General features: G+C 46.8%; 1 protein-coding gene across 1 annotated transcript in view; it reads right to left on the bottom strand.

Annotated features, from left to right (window-relative positions):
• T265_05422 (hypothetical protein) overlaps nucleotides 1-13,245 on the bottom strand; it is a gene marked incomplete at both ends in the record, with an annotated part of 53,337 nt that extends 40,092 nt beyond the window's left edge. Inside the window, 12 exons of the mRNA XM_009170429.1 lie at nucleotides 124-404; nucleotides 1,321-1,358; nucleotides 5,368-5,643; nucleotides 8,350-8,698; nucleotides 10,883-11,077; nucleotides 11,121-11,234; nucleotides 11,267-11,503; nucleotides 11,538-11,709; nucleotides 11,962-12,168; nucleotides 12,209-12,402; nucleotides 12,450-12,509; nucleotides 13,150-13,245. Of these exons, the coding sequence (XP_009168693.1) occupies nucleotides 124-404; nucleotides 1,321-1,358; nucleotides 5,368-5,643; nucleotides 8,350-8,698; nucleotides 10,883-11,077; nucleotides 11,121-11,234; nucleotides 11,267-11,503; nucleotides 11,538-11,709; nucleotides 11,962-12,168; nucleotides 12,209-12,402; nucleotides 12,450-12,509; nucleotides 13,150-13,245 (2,219 nt within the window). The remainder of the gene's footprint in view (nucleotides 1-123; nucleotides 405-1,320; nucleotides 1,359-5,367; nucleotides 5,644-8,349; nucleotides 8,699-10,882; nucleotides 11,078-11,120; nucleotides 11,235-11,266; nucleotides 11,504-11,537; nucleotides 11,710-11,961; nucleotides 12,169-12,208; nucleotides 12,403-12,449; nucleotides 12,510-13,149) is intronic.
• Nucleotides 13,246-15,758: the final 2,513 nt, after the last annotated feature.

The raw sequence follows: 15,758 nt of genomic DNA, 5'->3' as shown, positions 1-15,758 counted from the left end.
CGTTTAGACCACTCCGTAATGCGGCGATGAGATCCTGTGGCGGTAACCTGAAACAAAGGGGTATTGAGTGAGTACCCCGGACAACTCATTGATGAAAGCTACGTAGCACAATGAGTAGCTCACTTCATGCCGAATTCCCGGATAGCCTGTGACAACCAGTTCACCGTGTCTGCCTGTGAACGTGGATTTTTCAGCTGGTTCACCGATTTCAGAATCTGTGAGCCAACAAAGGGAAAGTCACACCGCTCGGCCAAGGTGGTTAACACAGCTTTGATCAACTCGCAGAGTTTGGCATCGCCAATCTTGTCTAGGAGTTCTGGAATGAGAAGTTCCGACAGGTTGGAAGACACGGATTTCGCCGCATCCAGCACAGATTGCAGCAGTTCCACACGAGACCGTAACACCTTGGAAAAGGAAAGAAAACACCGATTGCATGTCATGTCGTATCACGTGACTCACTCTGTCAGGAAGCACACAAGACACCCATCAAACGTCTCAGTAAACACTAATCGCTGAAGGTCTGGCGGATACTGAGCGCCGCAACAGCCAGTAAACCTAACCCGCATGAAATCGGCGAATTCTGGCTGACCCATGTAATAATAATCGTTCAGTCGTAACACCTCTTCGGTGTCTAACTGTTATCCCACCCAAAACCCGAGGGACAGGATACTGCCAAGTTGTTCAAGCCTAACACTAGGGTTTGGGCAATATGATAGTATCTCGGTCCTCGTGCTTCTTTCGCGCGACGTGGCAGCTAGGCACCGAAAAGGAGTCACAGCTGAGAGATTATTATTATTCCTATTAAGGCTCGAGCCTAAAACCTCAACCTTGGCAAACGACATAACATTTCAACGCCATTTCACGATAATTCCAATCCGGATACTGTAGATGTTGTGTTATGTCACTGAGGTTGATAAAATCGTTCAGCTGTGGCACCCTTCCGGTGCCTAACCGCCATGCAACCAGGAGGAAGCAAGAGAGCTGGGATACTGCCAGGTTGCCCAAGCCCAGACAGGGGAATTCGAGAGGCAGAGATCAGATTCGAACCACGGACCTTTCGGTTAGTAATTTCGCGCTCGAACACTGAGCTATCTCGCCCCCCCCCCACTGAAGTTGGTAGGGCTTACAAATGCATGGTCTGGAGCTTCCTCGCTCCAATGAGATGTAACTACAGGCTAAGCAGCGTGACGATGGGATCCATGAAGACATGGACTCCGTCTAACCGAAAGCAGCTCCTCACAATCCAAGTTGATATCATCTGGGCAGAGGAGGTTCTGCTGGTTAGAAACCACACCATTGATCGTGGCTAAAAACACTTACTACGATATTGGTGTCCTTCAAACCAGGTTTTCGCATAACTGTCCGGCATACGACCTGAGTAGGCAGGTCGGACAAACCGATTGCAGTACACCGTGATTGTAACTCTTGGACAGCTGCGTTTCGTTCCTTCCAATCTGCAGAGCTGAGTTGGGCGGGCAATTCCTCACCAAACAATCTGGAAAAATCAGGAAAGAATAAACCGACGGTTGAGACAAACCACATTGTTATCTTGGATGGTGATCTAGGGTGAGAAAAGAAGGAACTAGGAACCATATACAATCTGGTGAAATTTCAGGTCGAAGACATTGTGACGACACTTCGACTATTTTTGGATTACCCCTCTCCCGGTGACCACGATGGGTTGGCATCACACAGGACCTCGAAGCCAACGGTTCCAGCACTTTAGACAAGACTACACGTACATTATTCGCCATGAAATGCATACAGGCCACCAACCACTGGTGGACCTGTTCGTGTGCGGATTCAACTAGCCATCTAGCTGCTCGTTCTGAACAACCATTTCACTGAAGTTCCGCTAATGCTAAGACATCCAGTGTGAGTCTCAGTCAGCCATTCTAATCCGATAACCTACGGTACGCCACCTCATCGTCCAAGTAATCACTCGTCCCAAAAACTCAAGGCCCTAGAAAAAAATAAAAAAAGCTATTCCATTTTTTTATAAATATTTCCCGGTCCCATTTCGTACAGTGCTGAGAGAATCAAGGATTATGGTTACCGCAATTCTGGTGGCCGAGTTTCGCTTCAAAAGATATTCGTTCGGATGGGCAAACAAAACGCACGTTAACCTGGGATGGAACGATCAAACGAAGCACTTGCTGGACCGGCTTTAATGTGAACCAAGGACCATCTGTTCAAAGTTCAAGACAGCCTGACAAGCCGATAAGTGGTTAACAGTATATCAGAGCTTCAAGTATGAAGCCAGAAAGCGACCAAGATCCCCAAACGAACTTCCAAACTAACCGAACATATGTACCAAAGGTTTTGCGTCTTGCACAATTGTGACCCGGGGAAAAACAAACTAATTTCCGTAAGCAACGCTGCCACACAGCTACTGAGCACACGCTTGACCAGATTAAGTAACCCGAGCGATCTCTCTCCAAGATCTACACCTTTTCCAAACTAAGTTCAGGGGATGAGACTTGCGATAGGTAACATATGTGTGACCAGTAGTATACTAACAAAAAGACTGACCTAGGTAGCACCACGACACAAGGTCCACTTTCAGTTGAGAACAGGATGCAAAACTCGTGTACTGAGCGCTATTCTATTCCTAAAACATGCCTCCTACTTCCCACACTGCGGACAAGCCAGTTCCAATGACATGTAGAGCTCCGTACTTTCAGCTCAACGCCATAAATTCGCGAATAAATGAACAGACTGTCGCATTTTCAAAGAAAAACCACAGAAATCGCTACATGTGAACTTAATTATGCAGATCGGTATCGACTGGCCCTCGTTCCGTCAGTCAAGCACGGTGTAGAGAAAATAGTTTATCATGTGCCTGACACCAGGGAAGCCAACCACACTGGGTGATTATTGACATACACTGCTCTGGACCTTGTGGTACTGCGTAGCTCAATAGAGGAATGAAAAAGTGCGTGTTTCGAACACACAAGCAAATTGCTCGGGCTGAAGACCGGAAAGAAACGCAACTGAAATTCTTCGCAAAGGAAGCTCGAGGAGGTCCGTGTGTTACACATTATGTGGAGGAATGTTAACACGTCATCGATTGCGAGGGATTCCACCGGTATCAGTGAATTCAACAAGCAAATGAGCTCAAAAGTAAACTTTCAACCAAACTTCTGATTAAGTTTTGGGCTGACTGTTTCAAACTCCAGATACAACGCCTAACACATGAGCCCAGCACTGGGCGAAACCGGTAGTGATCAATCTACAGATTTTGAGCAACCATTCCATGCTACTTATATTGAACAAATACCTGCCTGACTCCCACTTGGTGAAGTCCTGTTCAGAGATCCTACTCAGCTGCCTGACTCGGATGAGTCCCCGGATGCGACAGAACCGAATCTGTCATTACCCTCGTATGCAGTTCACGTTAACTGCGTAATATAATTGGAAAAAATAAGAATGAAAGCTGGCATGCAACAAACATGGAGGATTGCTGAACAAGTACGGCGACTCCTGTGTGAACAGGACACCTCCCACGAGTCGATTAAAGCGAATGCTACGTACTGAGTGCTGTTTCCGTCCTGATGTAACAAGCAGTCGGTTTTGGATCAGTAGAGCAAAGAGATGAATGGACGAGGCAACCAGCCATTAGTTTGGTCGCAAGCAGATCTATTTAACACAACTGATGCACGCTACCCACAATCTGTCGGAGTTAGTTGAGGACTGAATTTGAAAGATCGCGGCACATTCGTGTATTTCGTTTAGTTGGATTCTGTTGAACCAGAACCTAAGTAAGTGTAACTCATCAGCAGCCGTAAACAATCGACTAGGAGGCTGATACTAAAAAGTCGACTTGGTGGGCATCGTCACCATTTTAACCGGTGCACTTTTAGCGCTCTTGATTCTATTGGAAACAGCCTAAACGACCATTACACCGGAATCAAGCAATTGCAGCTCTTGCGTGATCGGATTATTAGGTATTCTGCGGAGAGCAAAGTCGAAAGAGGGAAGAAGCATCTCAAACAGAATACCTGGAGAGAAATGCAAACAGCTCCAGAGTCAGAATCAACAGAGAAAATGAAAAAACTGTCAATCAGGAGTGGGGAAAGACCTGAATGAAATGGGACATCGTAGAAGTATCCTAGACCATTCAGTCAATGTGCACCGACTCTGGGGAATCGCACTAGAGGTATGAAGAATCACTGCGAAGATGGCAAAATTGAGCAACGATCGAAGGAGTGAACAGACTTCTGACGCAGAAGTTGTCGGCAAAAAATGTACCAGATGAATTCAACCTGGAAGGCGGAATACGTTTGGATAGAATGAACGCAAGAGAAGAGAGGCCGATAAGGCGCCACAGTCTGATGCATTTTTGCACTATCAAAAGGACGTTCTTTGGAATACAGTTTCTAAATTAGCCAAATACTCTCATTTGCAAACCAGTTTGATTTGGCAGAAGACTCACTTGAAAACCAGCTGAATCCCTTGTTTATGATGTTTTTAAGCAACCGAGTTTCCTACACGAGACCGCCTCATGTTTCAGTAGGTATGATATTCGGGATATCGCGATATCTCGGATAACACACCACTCATGAAGTTGCTGAAAACTCTGGACAGCCCACGACCGGTTTCGACTTTCTTGGGGCTCATCACGTAGGTACAGTCCTCGAGTTTCCGTCAACCTTGTGTTCTACCTGAACCCAAATTATACGAAACTAGCGAAGTACACTCATTTGCAAACCAGTTTGGTCTTGCGGGGGACTCACCTGGACTCATCAGCTGAATTTCTCGTTTATGATGTTTCCACTTTACTCAACGACGCTGTCGGTAACGACACTGACCGTACAGTTGCAAAATGTAGCTTGTTCTTTCTCTGCAAAACATGGCCGGCACTTTAATACGGCCAGATTCATCGAGTTTTTTCTTTAAAGTCGCTCTCATGTACTACCAACACGACTACATACGCCAGAAACGGATCCTGCATCTGGAGGAAATATTTCGGGTGATCATACAGAAAAGACACAAACAACTACATCTATAGCCGGTAATCCGTATCCGAATAACCCACAGACACAACACTAGTGGGGGGAAAACGCTTTGGAATTTCTGGCACCGAAACTCAAACAAGAGGGTGAAACAGAAAAGTATTCAGCCAAGAGACGTCTGAAGCCGGTTGCATTTAAATCGGCCCATTCAAGGGAGAGAACTTTGTCCAATGCAAGCACTACAGATGCCGGCAGCTAAGACCATTTAATCGCATAACATCAGTTCACCCACTGTTCACTACACACAAGGGGACCCGGAAGGTGTTCCCGGCATAAAAGTAATCTACCGTACTTTTAGCTAAAAAGCATGCGAGAATAGCAAATCCCAGGGTGTTGGAACGAGAGAACATACTCAGAAGCTTTTTGTGCACATTGTTCATCGGACAGAAGAGTCTCTGTTGGGATGGTGGGAGCGGCCGATGCTGTGGCTTTCCCAGCCCCTGTGGAGGGCTTAGCAGCAGGCGGCGTTTCCGCTTGACTGATGCCGCGGTTGCTGGCCTGGAAGGAGCGTCCGATGCTGCAGTATTGTCATCGCCACCATCTTTAGACGAGGGTTTGGCTGTGGCTGGACGTTTGGTAACCGGTTTTTCTTGTTCCGACCCAGTTCCTGGACGACCCTCTCCAGCACCTGAAACGGAAACGCGATATGCTTTGGTTTGAGTAGCAATCAGTTACTGTGCCCATGTTGGAAATTGTTTTCACGACCAGTGAACCAGGGTTTTCAACTGGCCAACGGGAAAAACTCTTCAGTTGTCTTCTGGCATCCCACTAGGATCAAACACGCTCTCCGACTGACCACTGGACTGTCAGGTTTTGCCGGCACGCCTCACTATTGGTTCAACACATGAACGCCATAATCGCATGCCGAATCCCCATGTAAGCATTCTGACAGGAAACTCACGTCAGAAAAACGATAGGTAGACCATTAGATAGGCCGACGAGCTGCCGCACTCTGGTGTGAGAGGAGGCAGCTGACTGTCTTGTGTCGACCAGGATAGGACAAACATGTGGCTTTCTACATCGGTGCTCGATTGACCTTCAACAGAAGTGACATACTAACTGAACAGACTGTGATAACTTGGAGCGAACAGAGAACCAGCTAAAACATCTTCAGATAGCAGTGATCAGAGAGTCGGGAGATCGATGGTCTGGTGGTCAGTAACACGAGTGTTTTGTCAAAGCTGACCGGATTAGACTATACGGGTTACCGAAACCGAGTAGTCGACTATTGATTAGGTCAGCAAAAAATGGTCTGTCAGGGTGGGCTGAGCAAATAATGAACCGTTTAAAAACCATTAGAATCGTCCGAAAGGGGCTGACCCCTACAGTAGTGCGACGGCGTGGGTACCTGAGTAACTCATTGAGGATAACTATGCGACATCAACCAAGTCACTTCTATCAGACTAAATGGTGGGTGAAGTTCTGACAAACAGTGTCTACTGAATATTCAGGTTGGGGGCTGCATGGGCGAGATGGCTCAAGTGGTCAGAGCGTGAATTTACTGACCAGAAGATCCGTGGTTCGAACCCGACCTCTGCCTCTCGACTTCCCCTGTCTAGGCTTGGACAACCTGGCAGTATCCCAGCCCTCGTGCTCCCTTCGGGTGGCATGGCAGCTAGGCACCGGAAGGGTGCTACAGCTGAACGCTTTATCTTTATTTATCTTTTCTGGGGGCTGCAATAAATATGTCAACCCGTCAACCCAAAAGTCCGGCGACCACCACCAAGCTTTTGAGCCAAAGGATTTGACTGAGTAATTTAATCAGCGCCCTTCGAGTTCTGCGTATTCGGTCCAGTGGAACAGAACAATGTGATCAACCTGATAGTGGTTATAAAGAAGTGGGTAGAGCGAAGAACACATTTATCCTTCCAGGAGGGTTCGAGAGTTTGATTCAAGTTGAAGAATTCGAAAGATGCATTTCATTCAATGAAGGGATTTGCCAACTTTTCTCTACGGCCATCGTATACATATATATATATATATATATATATACTACCACGAGTATCGCATCCCGTGTCCAGAGTGATGTAAACCGGGCGGCGGGTAACATAAATTTCTTTGGGAACAGAATGGAGGTTAGGAAAAGTCTGGTTGTTGTGGAAGTGACCAATTTTCTTGGATAGGGCATACGCCAACCTACCCGAAGTTGACTATACAGAAATTGTTCAGCTGTAGCACCCTTTCGGTGTCTAACCGCCATGCCACCCGAAGGTTGCAAGAGGGCTAGGAAACTGCCAGGTCGCCCAAGCCTAGACAGGGGAAGTCGAGAAGCTGAGGTCGGGTTCGAACCACGGACCTTCCGGTCAGTAAATTCACGCTCCAACCACTTGAGCCATCTCACCCAGTTGACTATACCATGGTTGACAGAATACCAAAGTTGATGACAATCGTACCGTCCATTCCTATTCAAATTATCTAACTGAGTGCCGAATGTATACGCAGCTCGGGTGTTCACGACAGGCTAACGCATAAATTCCAGTTATTCACGGAATATTATGGTGAAATGATGACATCTCAGGGATCCCAGGAATCACGACGCAGTTAGTCTGGGAGAAAAGAGATGTCGAACAGCCTGGGCATCCGTAAACAATGAAAGAACCAATTAAGGCTATGAAGGTCTGTCTGTCCATGAATCACCATTTGCGAGCTTACCCATCGAGTGTTTTATCTATGGTGTGAGTGGCATTGTTTAATTGAACCACTTGTGCCGCTCGTTTGAGTCCCGGACTTCTGTGATCCAACAAAACCCACCAGCGTCACATAAGTACATAGGTTTTGTAATTGGATTTATTGCTTTCATAAAGGAAACTACTCACAAGGTTGCTGAAAACTCTTCGACTGCTCACGACCGGCTTCGCCCTTCTTGGGGCTCATCAGGTAGGCGCAGTCCACGAGTTTCCGTCAACCTTATGTGTTACTTGTTGGATATAAGATCAACCTGTGCTGAAAATCCAACAAGCATTGTTTAGTTGTTTCACCGACCTTGCGAACAACCCGCAAAATCTTGTGAAAGACTCGGAACTGCGGGCTTTCACCCAGCAGTTGAAGAACGCTACCTTTCAGCTATAGGTAGCTGACCGGCACCGTGGTGAAGAACGCTACCAATGTAACACAATCCAACGTTGTAGTTGGTTTCTTGACCGAGAACAGCTCGATTGCCATCCAGCTACGCACCGATGATGTCGCTTCGTATGCTAACGGAACGTTCGCAAATCAATTGCCAAGCTCGGCGAACAGATCAACAACCAATGATTGCCAAAGAAGGACACTTCTTCAAAACGGTTTGTGACGGTCGGGAACTCGATGCACGTAAACCCACGCAGGCTAGACTTACCTTTGCTGGCGCCATCTTTCGACTCAGCAGCGGGTGCTTCACAATGTTCTTTCACCTTTGCCATCCGCAATGCATCCAAGTCTCCTAAGAACGGTTCTATGCTCTTCGCACCAACAACACGCATTGCAGCCCCGAGAGCCGCGAAGCTGTTCTCCCGCACATCTCCGGATGTGTCTTTCGAAGTTTCACATAACGCCACGGTGAGCGTTTTGAGTAATTTCTTACTAAGCATGGCCGGCGTACACCGAGGAAACAAGCGACTGAGGAAAAGCGCCGTCTCGGCTCGAATGCTGGGAGATTTATCTTGAAGAGCAGATACAACATCCTCCACTACGACATCCAGAGTGGTCTTCAGGGTCAAAAGAAAGCCGGGAATCGTAAGAAGTATGGCAAACAAAGTACACAGACATATACAGCTAACTCATTCAGTAAAAAAACTGAGCAATCAAAGATTTAACTCGGTACACAGTGCACCAGAATAAAGCATGAGGGTGGAGTTAATGTCAGGCTTGGGAAGGAATAGGGAAACACGCTTCTAGTCGCGCCTGAACCTGTAAGTCATTTGGAGTTTAATCCCCAAATGAGCACAGTACCAACACAGCACTAACCAAAACGAGGGCAATAACCTGACAATGAAGTAAGAAACCAAAAAACGCAGATATCTTGGCTACTGCCACCTCACCGAACGGGGACTTTGGGACAGGACATATCAGTCGCACTGGCAGCCAGTGGTGCTCTTGTTTTCATTAGAAAACTCGAACGACCTTGCACCTTGTCCATATAAGAGCTAAGAACAGCATCTTATGCGTCCGGGGCTGACGTGAACGTCGCTAATGTACATGGCTCATTCGTGCGAAAGCTTTTTAGCACACAGGGAAATCCTAGAACGGCTGCTGATAAGGTTGTGCGAAAACGGTCACTTCATAGGAAGGGCTGGATTCGCGTGTCTTGATCCGGATCTACTATAGTTTAATATAAATCTTGTGTTCATCATACAACAGTTGGAAGATGAGTCGTGGGCCCACCACTATTGCTACCGTGCTGGCCGGAGCCCGTTCTACAGCAGTATGTGACGGAACTGATCAAAGGTAAGCGTGTATTGTATCCGAGCACTGTTTGGCAATAGAACTGTGTGAGCTTTGTGTGTGTCACTGCTTAGGTCTGCGGGAAAGAGACGCCATATGCGCACACATCTCAAGGTGGCTGCCTTCAGTCAAAGGTGGGTTATCCTTGAAGTGAACGTGAAACGGGATTCCATGGTTAATAAATTGGGTTGATGACAATAATAATCATTCAGCCGTAACAGCCTTTCGGTACCGAGCTGCCATGCCACCCGGAGAAGGCACGAGGGCTGAGATATTATTACGTTTCCCAATCCTAGACAGAAGCAATCGACATTCCGGGGTTGGGTTCGAATCATGGGCCTTCCGATTAGTAAGTGTGCGCCTTAACTACTGAATTATCTCGCCTGCTAATAATAAAATGCAGGCGGAATGCAAGATGAACACTTTGAAGTGTGTTCCGTGTGAGACGCATCTCTTTTCGCAGTTTCCTGTTGCATTAATTCTAGTGCCAAACTACTTACTTAGTGCTACTTACTTGATCTTGAGAACACAAACCAAACACTGTTAATACTGTACCATTTAACTTGAACACCACAATCATGCAACAAGCATGAGTGTGTGAGACGAGATACATTTTACACGGAATACCGGTCAAAGTGTCGGTCCTTGAAAGGGACGGGGCGCAGCATACGAGGATAAAGACACACCTCCATTCTTCAGGTCACAGATGAGAAAAACAGCTGGCCCCGACTCCGTCATACAGCAACTTACCCACTGTGTTCCATGTAAATTCACGCCGCAATTCAAACAAGGTTAGTTGGCCACAGTCATGTGACCTAGAATTTCACGTAAACCAAAAGGAAGGATGCACCTGATTCATACATTCACTCATGTATCACATGATATGTGTAAAAGACAGGTTTTGAGTTTTGGAATGATGTGTAAGTAACAATAAACAGCCACCTGAATAGCACCGATGACGGAAGTATGAACAGACACGGCTAGAACAGTAGGACGAGCATTAGAGAAATTTTGCCTTCGAAGACAAGCCAGTCAATTGAAATATGAAGGCATTTCCCCTCAAGTACCCGAGGCACCAATCCCAATAACAGCTGCGCACCTGCTTCTTCATGGGCGGACGCATGTGTTACGGGGTGCACGTATACAAGTGTCTAACTGTGGAGAGGTCGCCTCAGGAACCCGACCACAACTGATCGCTTCTGTGGACCAGTCACTTCTACGAATCATCATCATCATCATCATCGACAGCATGATATCAGTGTTCAACACCGATGCTTCACTGCCGTAACTTCTACGAAAGAAGCAAATACGAAAGAAGTATATAAGAGAGAAGTATATACGAAAGAAGTATGCCCTGACTGACCCACCACGGGTGGCTTGCTCTAAGGACAACTGTATACCGGAACCTCAATTAAACAGGGTCATGTCATCGGTGTACCATTACTTACCGCCTTCATTGCTGTATCGATGGTGGTTCGTAGTGCAGTGATGAGTGTCGGCTTTCGTTCTTTAAATTTCCCCAAACAAGTGCTCACAGTGTGTTGGGCATACGGAGCATATTTCTTCTTCAAACCATTGGCCAGCTGACCAAGAATCTCGGTCGCCAGAGTGACCAGAACCACGTTTGTATCCTTGTTAACGACCTGAATGAGAAGAGGTGATGGTCTTCAAGCCGAGGCAACCTACGTGTGTGAGGCTTTTGACCAATTCCCCAAAATCGCCCGGTTGAATGCGCGGAACGTCTAACACCTTCTGTAAGGCTTTCAGAGCGTCCTGCCGAGTTTGCCACTTCTTTTCAGTCTGTAAAAAGAAGAAACCGGTCAGCCTCATACCAGACTCACAATCCATGTCCAGTAGTCATTGGGGATGTTCGACAACACGTCGACAGGAGCAATCAAATCTTCCAAATCTACTTGTTCTTGATCTGGTGCATGCGCGCTGTCCGTAGGACCACCTCCAGACGTGTCAACTGGTGCACTATCGAATTTCGGCTTCTGACTTTTCAGATAACGTTGAGGGACAGGCTTTTCTGGTGGGAGATTTTCACAAAGTGTGTTTATCTCGGATACCTAGGGGACATTTGGAAGAGCCTGAAAAACTTACCACAACCGGCTTCAAATCAGTCATCAGAGGCTTGCAGCCCTGTCCAATCCATCGGTATAATTCCACAATAAGATTCTTGGTCTCCTCACGTACATTTTTATCACGATCCTCAAACAGCCGAGAGAACTCTTTGATCAACGGTTTGAGCTGAACAACTTTTGGACCAAACAAACTAAGAGTGAAATTTCATGTTATAAAACGAAAAAACGACCGAACTTTAGAATTTTCCGTATTGTTTGTAAACATGCAACCACAAGTTTGGGGTTTTTGTTCGACAGGCCTTTAATCAGCTCATCACAAACCACCTCGTGACGTTCGATTTCAACCAACTGTAACAGACATTCAACTGCCTTGTCCTTAGATTTCGCCCGAGCGGAACTCAACCCCTTGGAAACCAGAGCTGCAGAGACAACGAAAAAACAACTTTAGAATTTTCCGTATTGTTTGTAAACATGCAACCACAAGTTTGGGGTTTTTGTTCGACAGGCCTTTAATCAGCTCATCACAAACCACCTCGTGACGTTCGATTTCAACCAACTGTAACAGACATTCAACTGCCTTGTCCTTAGATTTCGCCCGAGCGGAACTCAACCCCTTGGAAACCAGAGCTGCAGAGACATCAGGGGCACATCTAAAAAAGCGAATAACCGCTGTGGGATAGGTCAACTCACTTTGGTGCTATAGCTGCGGACTCCAGAAATGCTAGCACGCAATCCAATGCAGACTCTTGGGCAATGGCGTTTGCTTCAGCAACAAATGTCTTCATCAGGCTGACATATTCGTTAAATACCGGTGCAGTCTCCGAGTCCTGCACTGTAAAGAGCTTCTGTGCTTCTGCGTAGCCCTCTGCGCGAGCCTTCCATTGCTAATGAGGTGACAGAGGTGACCAAATGGCTGGACGGATTTACTCACCTGATGCTGCACTTTGCTAAGAGTAGGAAGTTTTTTCCATTCGTTATCGTCAGCCATCGCCTAAAAAGGAAGTCAAAAAGACGCATAAGTATGAAAAAAGAGTATTTCGCCAGTGAAGCACATCCGGGAAACTTTAAGTCGAGTGCCAAACGCGGGGTTTTCTTTCGAGACCTTGACCCGACATTCGAATCCGTAAGACTACGAGTGCTGGGAGTTTCCTAGAGACTATTCCAGGAGCAGAGAGTTTTGTGTGGAAATCTGACCTCTGACACTACTGGAACCGCGCAGCTGATTTTTGTCATTCAAGAAGCCCCTTCACATTCCACTTTCCACGTCGTGCAAGTGGCTTCTTCCACATCTTGGCAGACGGTGTATTTATATGGAAAACTGAGGACAGGTGCACCATTTCATGCTTTTGACTTTAAGGCAGCGGCAGGATGAAGCAGCGGGACAGCACAAGGCCGGAGTATGAAGCCAACGCACATACCAGGTTTTTGATGGCTCGGTGGTTAAGGCGCGAACATACTGAAAAGAAAGTCCGCGGTTTAAACCGCCTAAGAATCTTGACCGCTCCTGTCTAGGCGGTCGCCAAAATCAATCTAGTACGAATTTTTCTCGGCTAGTTAGTTGAGAGATAATGAAAGCAAATGAACTCTCAAACTTCTTGCTGCCCTTTTCTCTTAAACGCCATACAGAGAACCCTGGGTGGGTCTTTCATCATTATGAATACTGACAGCAACGGCTCGCAACGACCGGGTTTGTCACCCATATAGCAACATGGAACGTACCGCAGCATTAAAAGAATCGTTCAGCTGTAGCACCCTTTCGGTGCCAAACTGCCATTCCACCCGAAGGTCGCATGAGGGCTGGGATACCGTCAGGTTGCCCAAGCCCAGACAGGGGAAGTCGAGAGGCAGAGGGTTCGAAGCACGGACCTTCCGGTCGGTAAATTCGCGCTCTAACCACTTCGGCCATCTCACCCCGTACCGCAGCATTGTAAGCAGGACTCTCGACAGATAGGCTTATGTCAAGCCGGCGACTAGTGATGCAGGTCCACGAAAGCTGCTGCTACGGTAGCGAAGCATCAGGGTTGAACAACCACGGCCATCTCCCCCGTACCGCAGCATTGTAAGCAGGACTCTCGACAGATAGGCTTATGTCAAGCCGGCGACTAGTGATGCAGGTCCACGAAAGCTGCTGCTACGGTAGCGAAGCATCAGGGTTGAACAACCATGTTATGCTGTCCATTAGGATGAAACTGCTCCGGCCTACCCAATACGTTTTGGAGATCATGGTTGGTTAAACGTGGGATTTTGGAAATATCATCTTTCGATAGACTACCGGAACTGATCACCTAAATCACTGCTTTCACGCTCCAATTGGAATGCAATCAGAAAGCCATTACTTTCTCATACCAACGATTGTGCACTATCTGCTTCCGGCAACAACTTACCGCCTACTGGAGAATTCACCTGCAATGTGGCTTTCAATAATGTGCGATTTAAGAGCATTTGCTAGCTCACAAATTGCCAGATCTTAATTCGCTCGGCCTCGATTGGATAAAACAGTTAAATAGATTTGTGTCCCTCTACATTCTGTGTGCGACAGCGTGCATCTCACACATACGAGCACTCCTGAACAACTCACACGCACAATCCAATCGAATTTTACCAATGTTCTTTTCAAGATGGTCTTGGACATTGTTCCAAAGCCCAAGCCACATTTCACTTGAAGCCAAACAGCAAACCTGTCTTATGCGGCTCTTGCATCTGTGGACGCTGGTTTACTTGATCGTCTCCGGATATAAGGCTTTATCCAGCCTGATATAGGCCAGCACTAGGTCCCCTCCCTCAACCACTCTTTCTCTCTTCTCTTCACTGTGGGGCTTTTAATACAATTATATATATATATATTATATATAACTAAACGAACCTTATGGTTGTACGGCAGTGAAGCATCAGTGCCAACACTGATGTTGCTGTCTTTGATGATGATGATGCCAGCCTGTCAACTACTCTTCCCGGGCAGCCTCCATTGTCGTAACCAAGAAGCCAAATGATCTGCATCAACTAAACCTTGGTAGCGTTCGCATGTTGATTTTGCCAAGTCAATCAACAATCCGCATTAATAAAAGATAATCGTTCAGCTGTAACACCCTTTTTGTGCCTAGCTGTCATGCCACCCGAAGGTAAAACGAGGTCCGAGATACTGCCAGATTGCCCGAGTCTAGACAGGGGAAGTCCAGAGGCAGAAGTCAAGTTGGACCTTCCAGTCAGTAAATTCGTGCTCTAAGCACCGAGGCATCTCGTCCCCAATCAACATTATCTTATCATGGTTGAAGCTTACAGTAAATGGCCGGATATGATCACGATGGGCCACAACACCTCCTGCTTCACAAGATTGCAGATCACTCGCATCCTCAGTCACTTCAGCACGCCGGGAACATTGGTTGCAGACAACGGTAGTGCAACTACCTCGTCGGAATTCGCCTTGCTTTGCAGGCAAAATGGCATTCAGCGCGTTAGACCACCGGCATTCTGCTGTACCTGTGTGCTAGCTGAGAGATTTAGCAGCTCGATGGAATTTATTCTATCATGCTTTATAGTCTAGTATTTAAGTGGGAAAACCTCAAGGAAGAAGACAAAGGATACCAGATGAAGATCGGCTGTGCTGCAGATAAACCAACGGAATAAAGTCCGCTGCAGCTTGTTACCAGAACAGAACTGTTAATCGTCTAAAAATTTCGTCTCAACTACGGACTGATCGTTTCTGGTCAATTCTCACATTCTGCTTATATTTGTCGTCACCACACGTTCAGCCACCAGATTGCATCGTGCTGAGTCCCTATTGATTTATCCTCGTTCCGCTCTCACGTGTGACTCCTATTGGTCGTTGCATTTCGTTATTTTTCTGCTCGATCGTGCATAACTGTTGGTTCCTATTGGTTATTCGGTTGAAGAGAGAGTCTCGGCCAATTCATGCCATTTTTTCCGATGTATATAAACTGCCTTACTTCGCGACGAAAAAATACCTGTTCCTGTGCTCGACCTTGGCTTCTTCCTTACGCGAGTTGACGGGTTACCTCCGGACGACACAACAACCTGGCGACGGATTGTGTGTACAAGATGGCAATTTCATTCGAACAAATGCAGCAACTCCTCCATATCCAGCAGAAACAATTTGAAGAATCCCAGAAACAGCTGATTGAAATGCTGTCAAAAAAAGTGAACCTCAAGTCCGAAGCCGCTGTGGACAAGAACCAGTCATCAGTTGATGCCACTGCTGCTTCCATATCCGAATTCGTTTTCG

Source organism: Opisthorchis viverrini (genome assembly GCF_000715545.1).
Source record: "Opisthorchis viverrini unplaced genomic scaffold opera_v5_103, whole genome shotgun sequence".
Classification (NCBI taxonomy): Eukaryota; Metazoa; Platyhelminthes; class Trematoda; order Opisthorchiida; family Opisthorchiidae; genus Opisthorchis; species Opisthorchis viverrini.
This window is presented reverse-complemented; position numbering and strand designations above follow the sequence as displayed.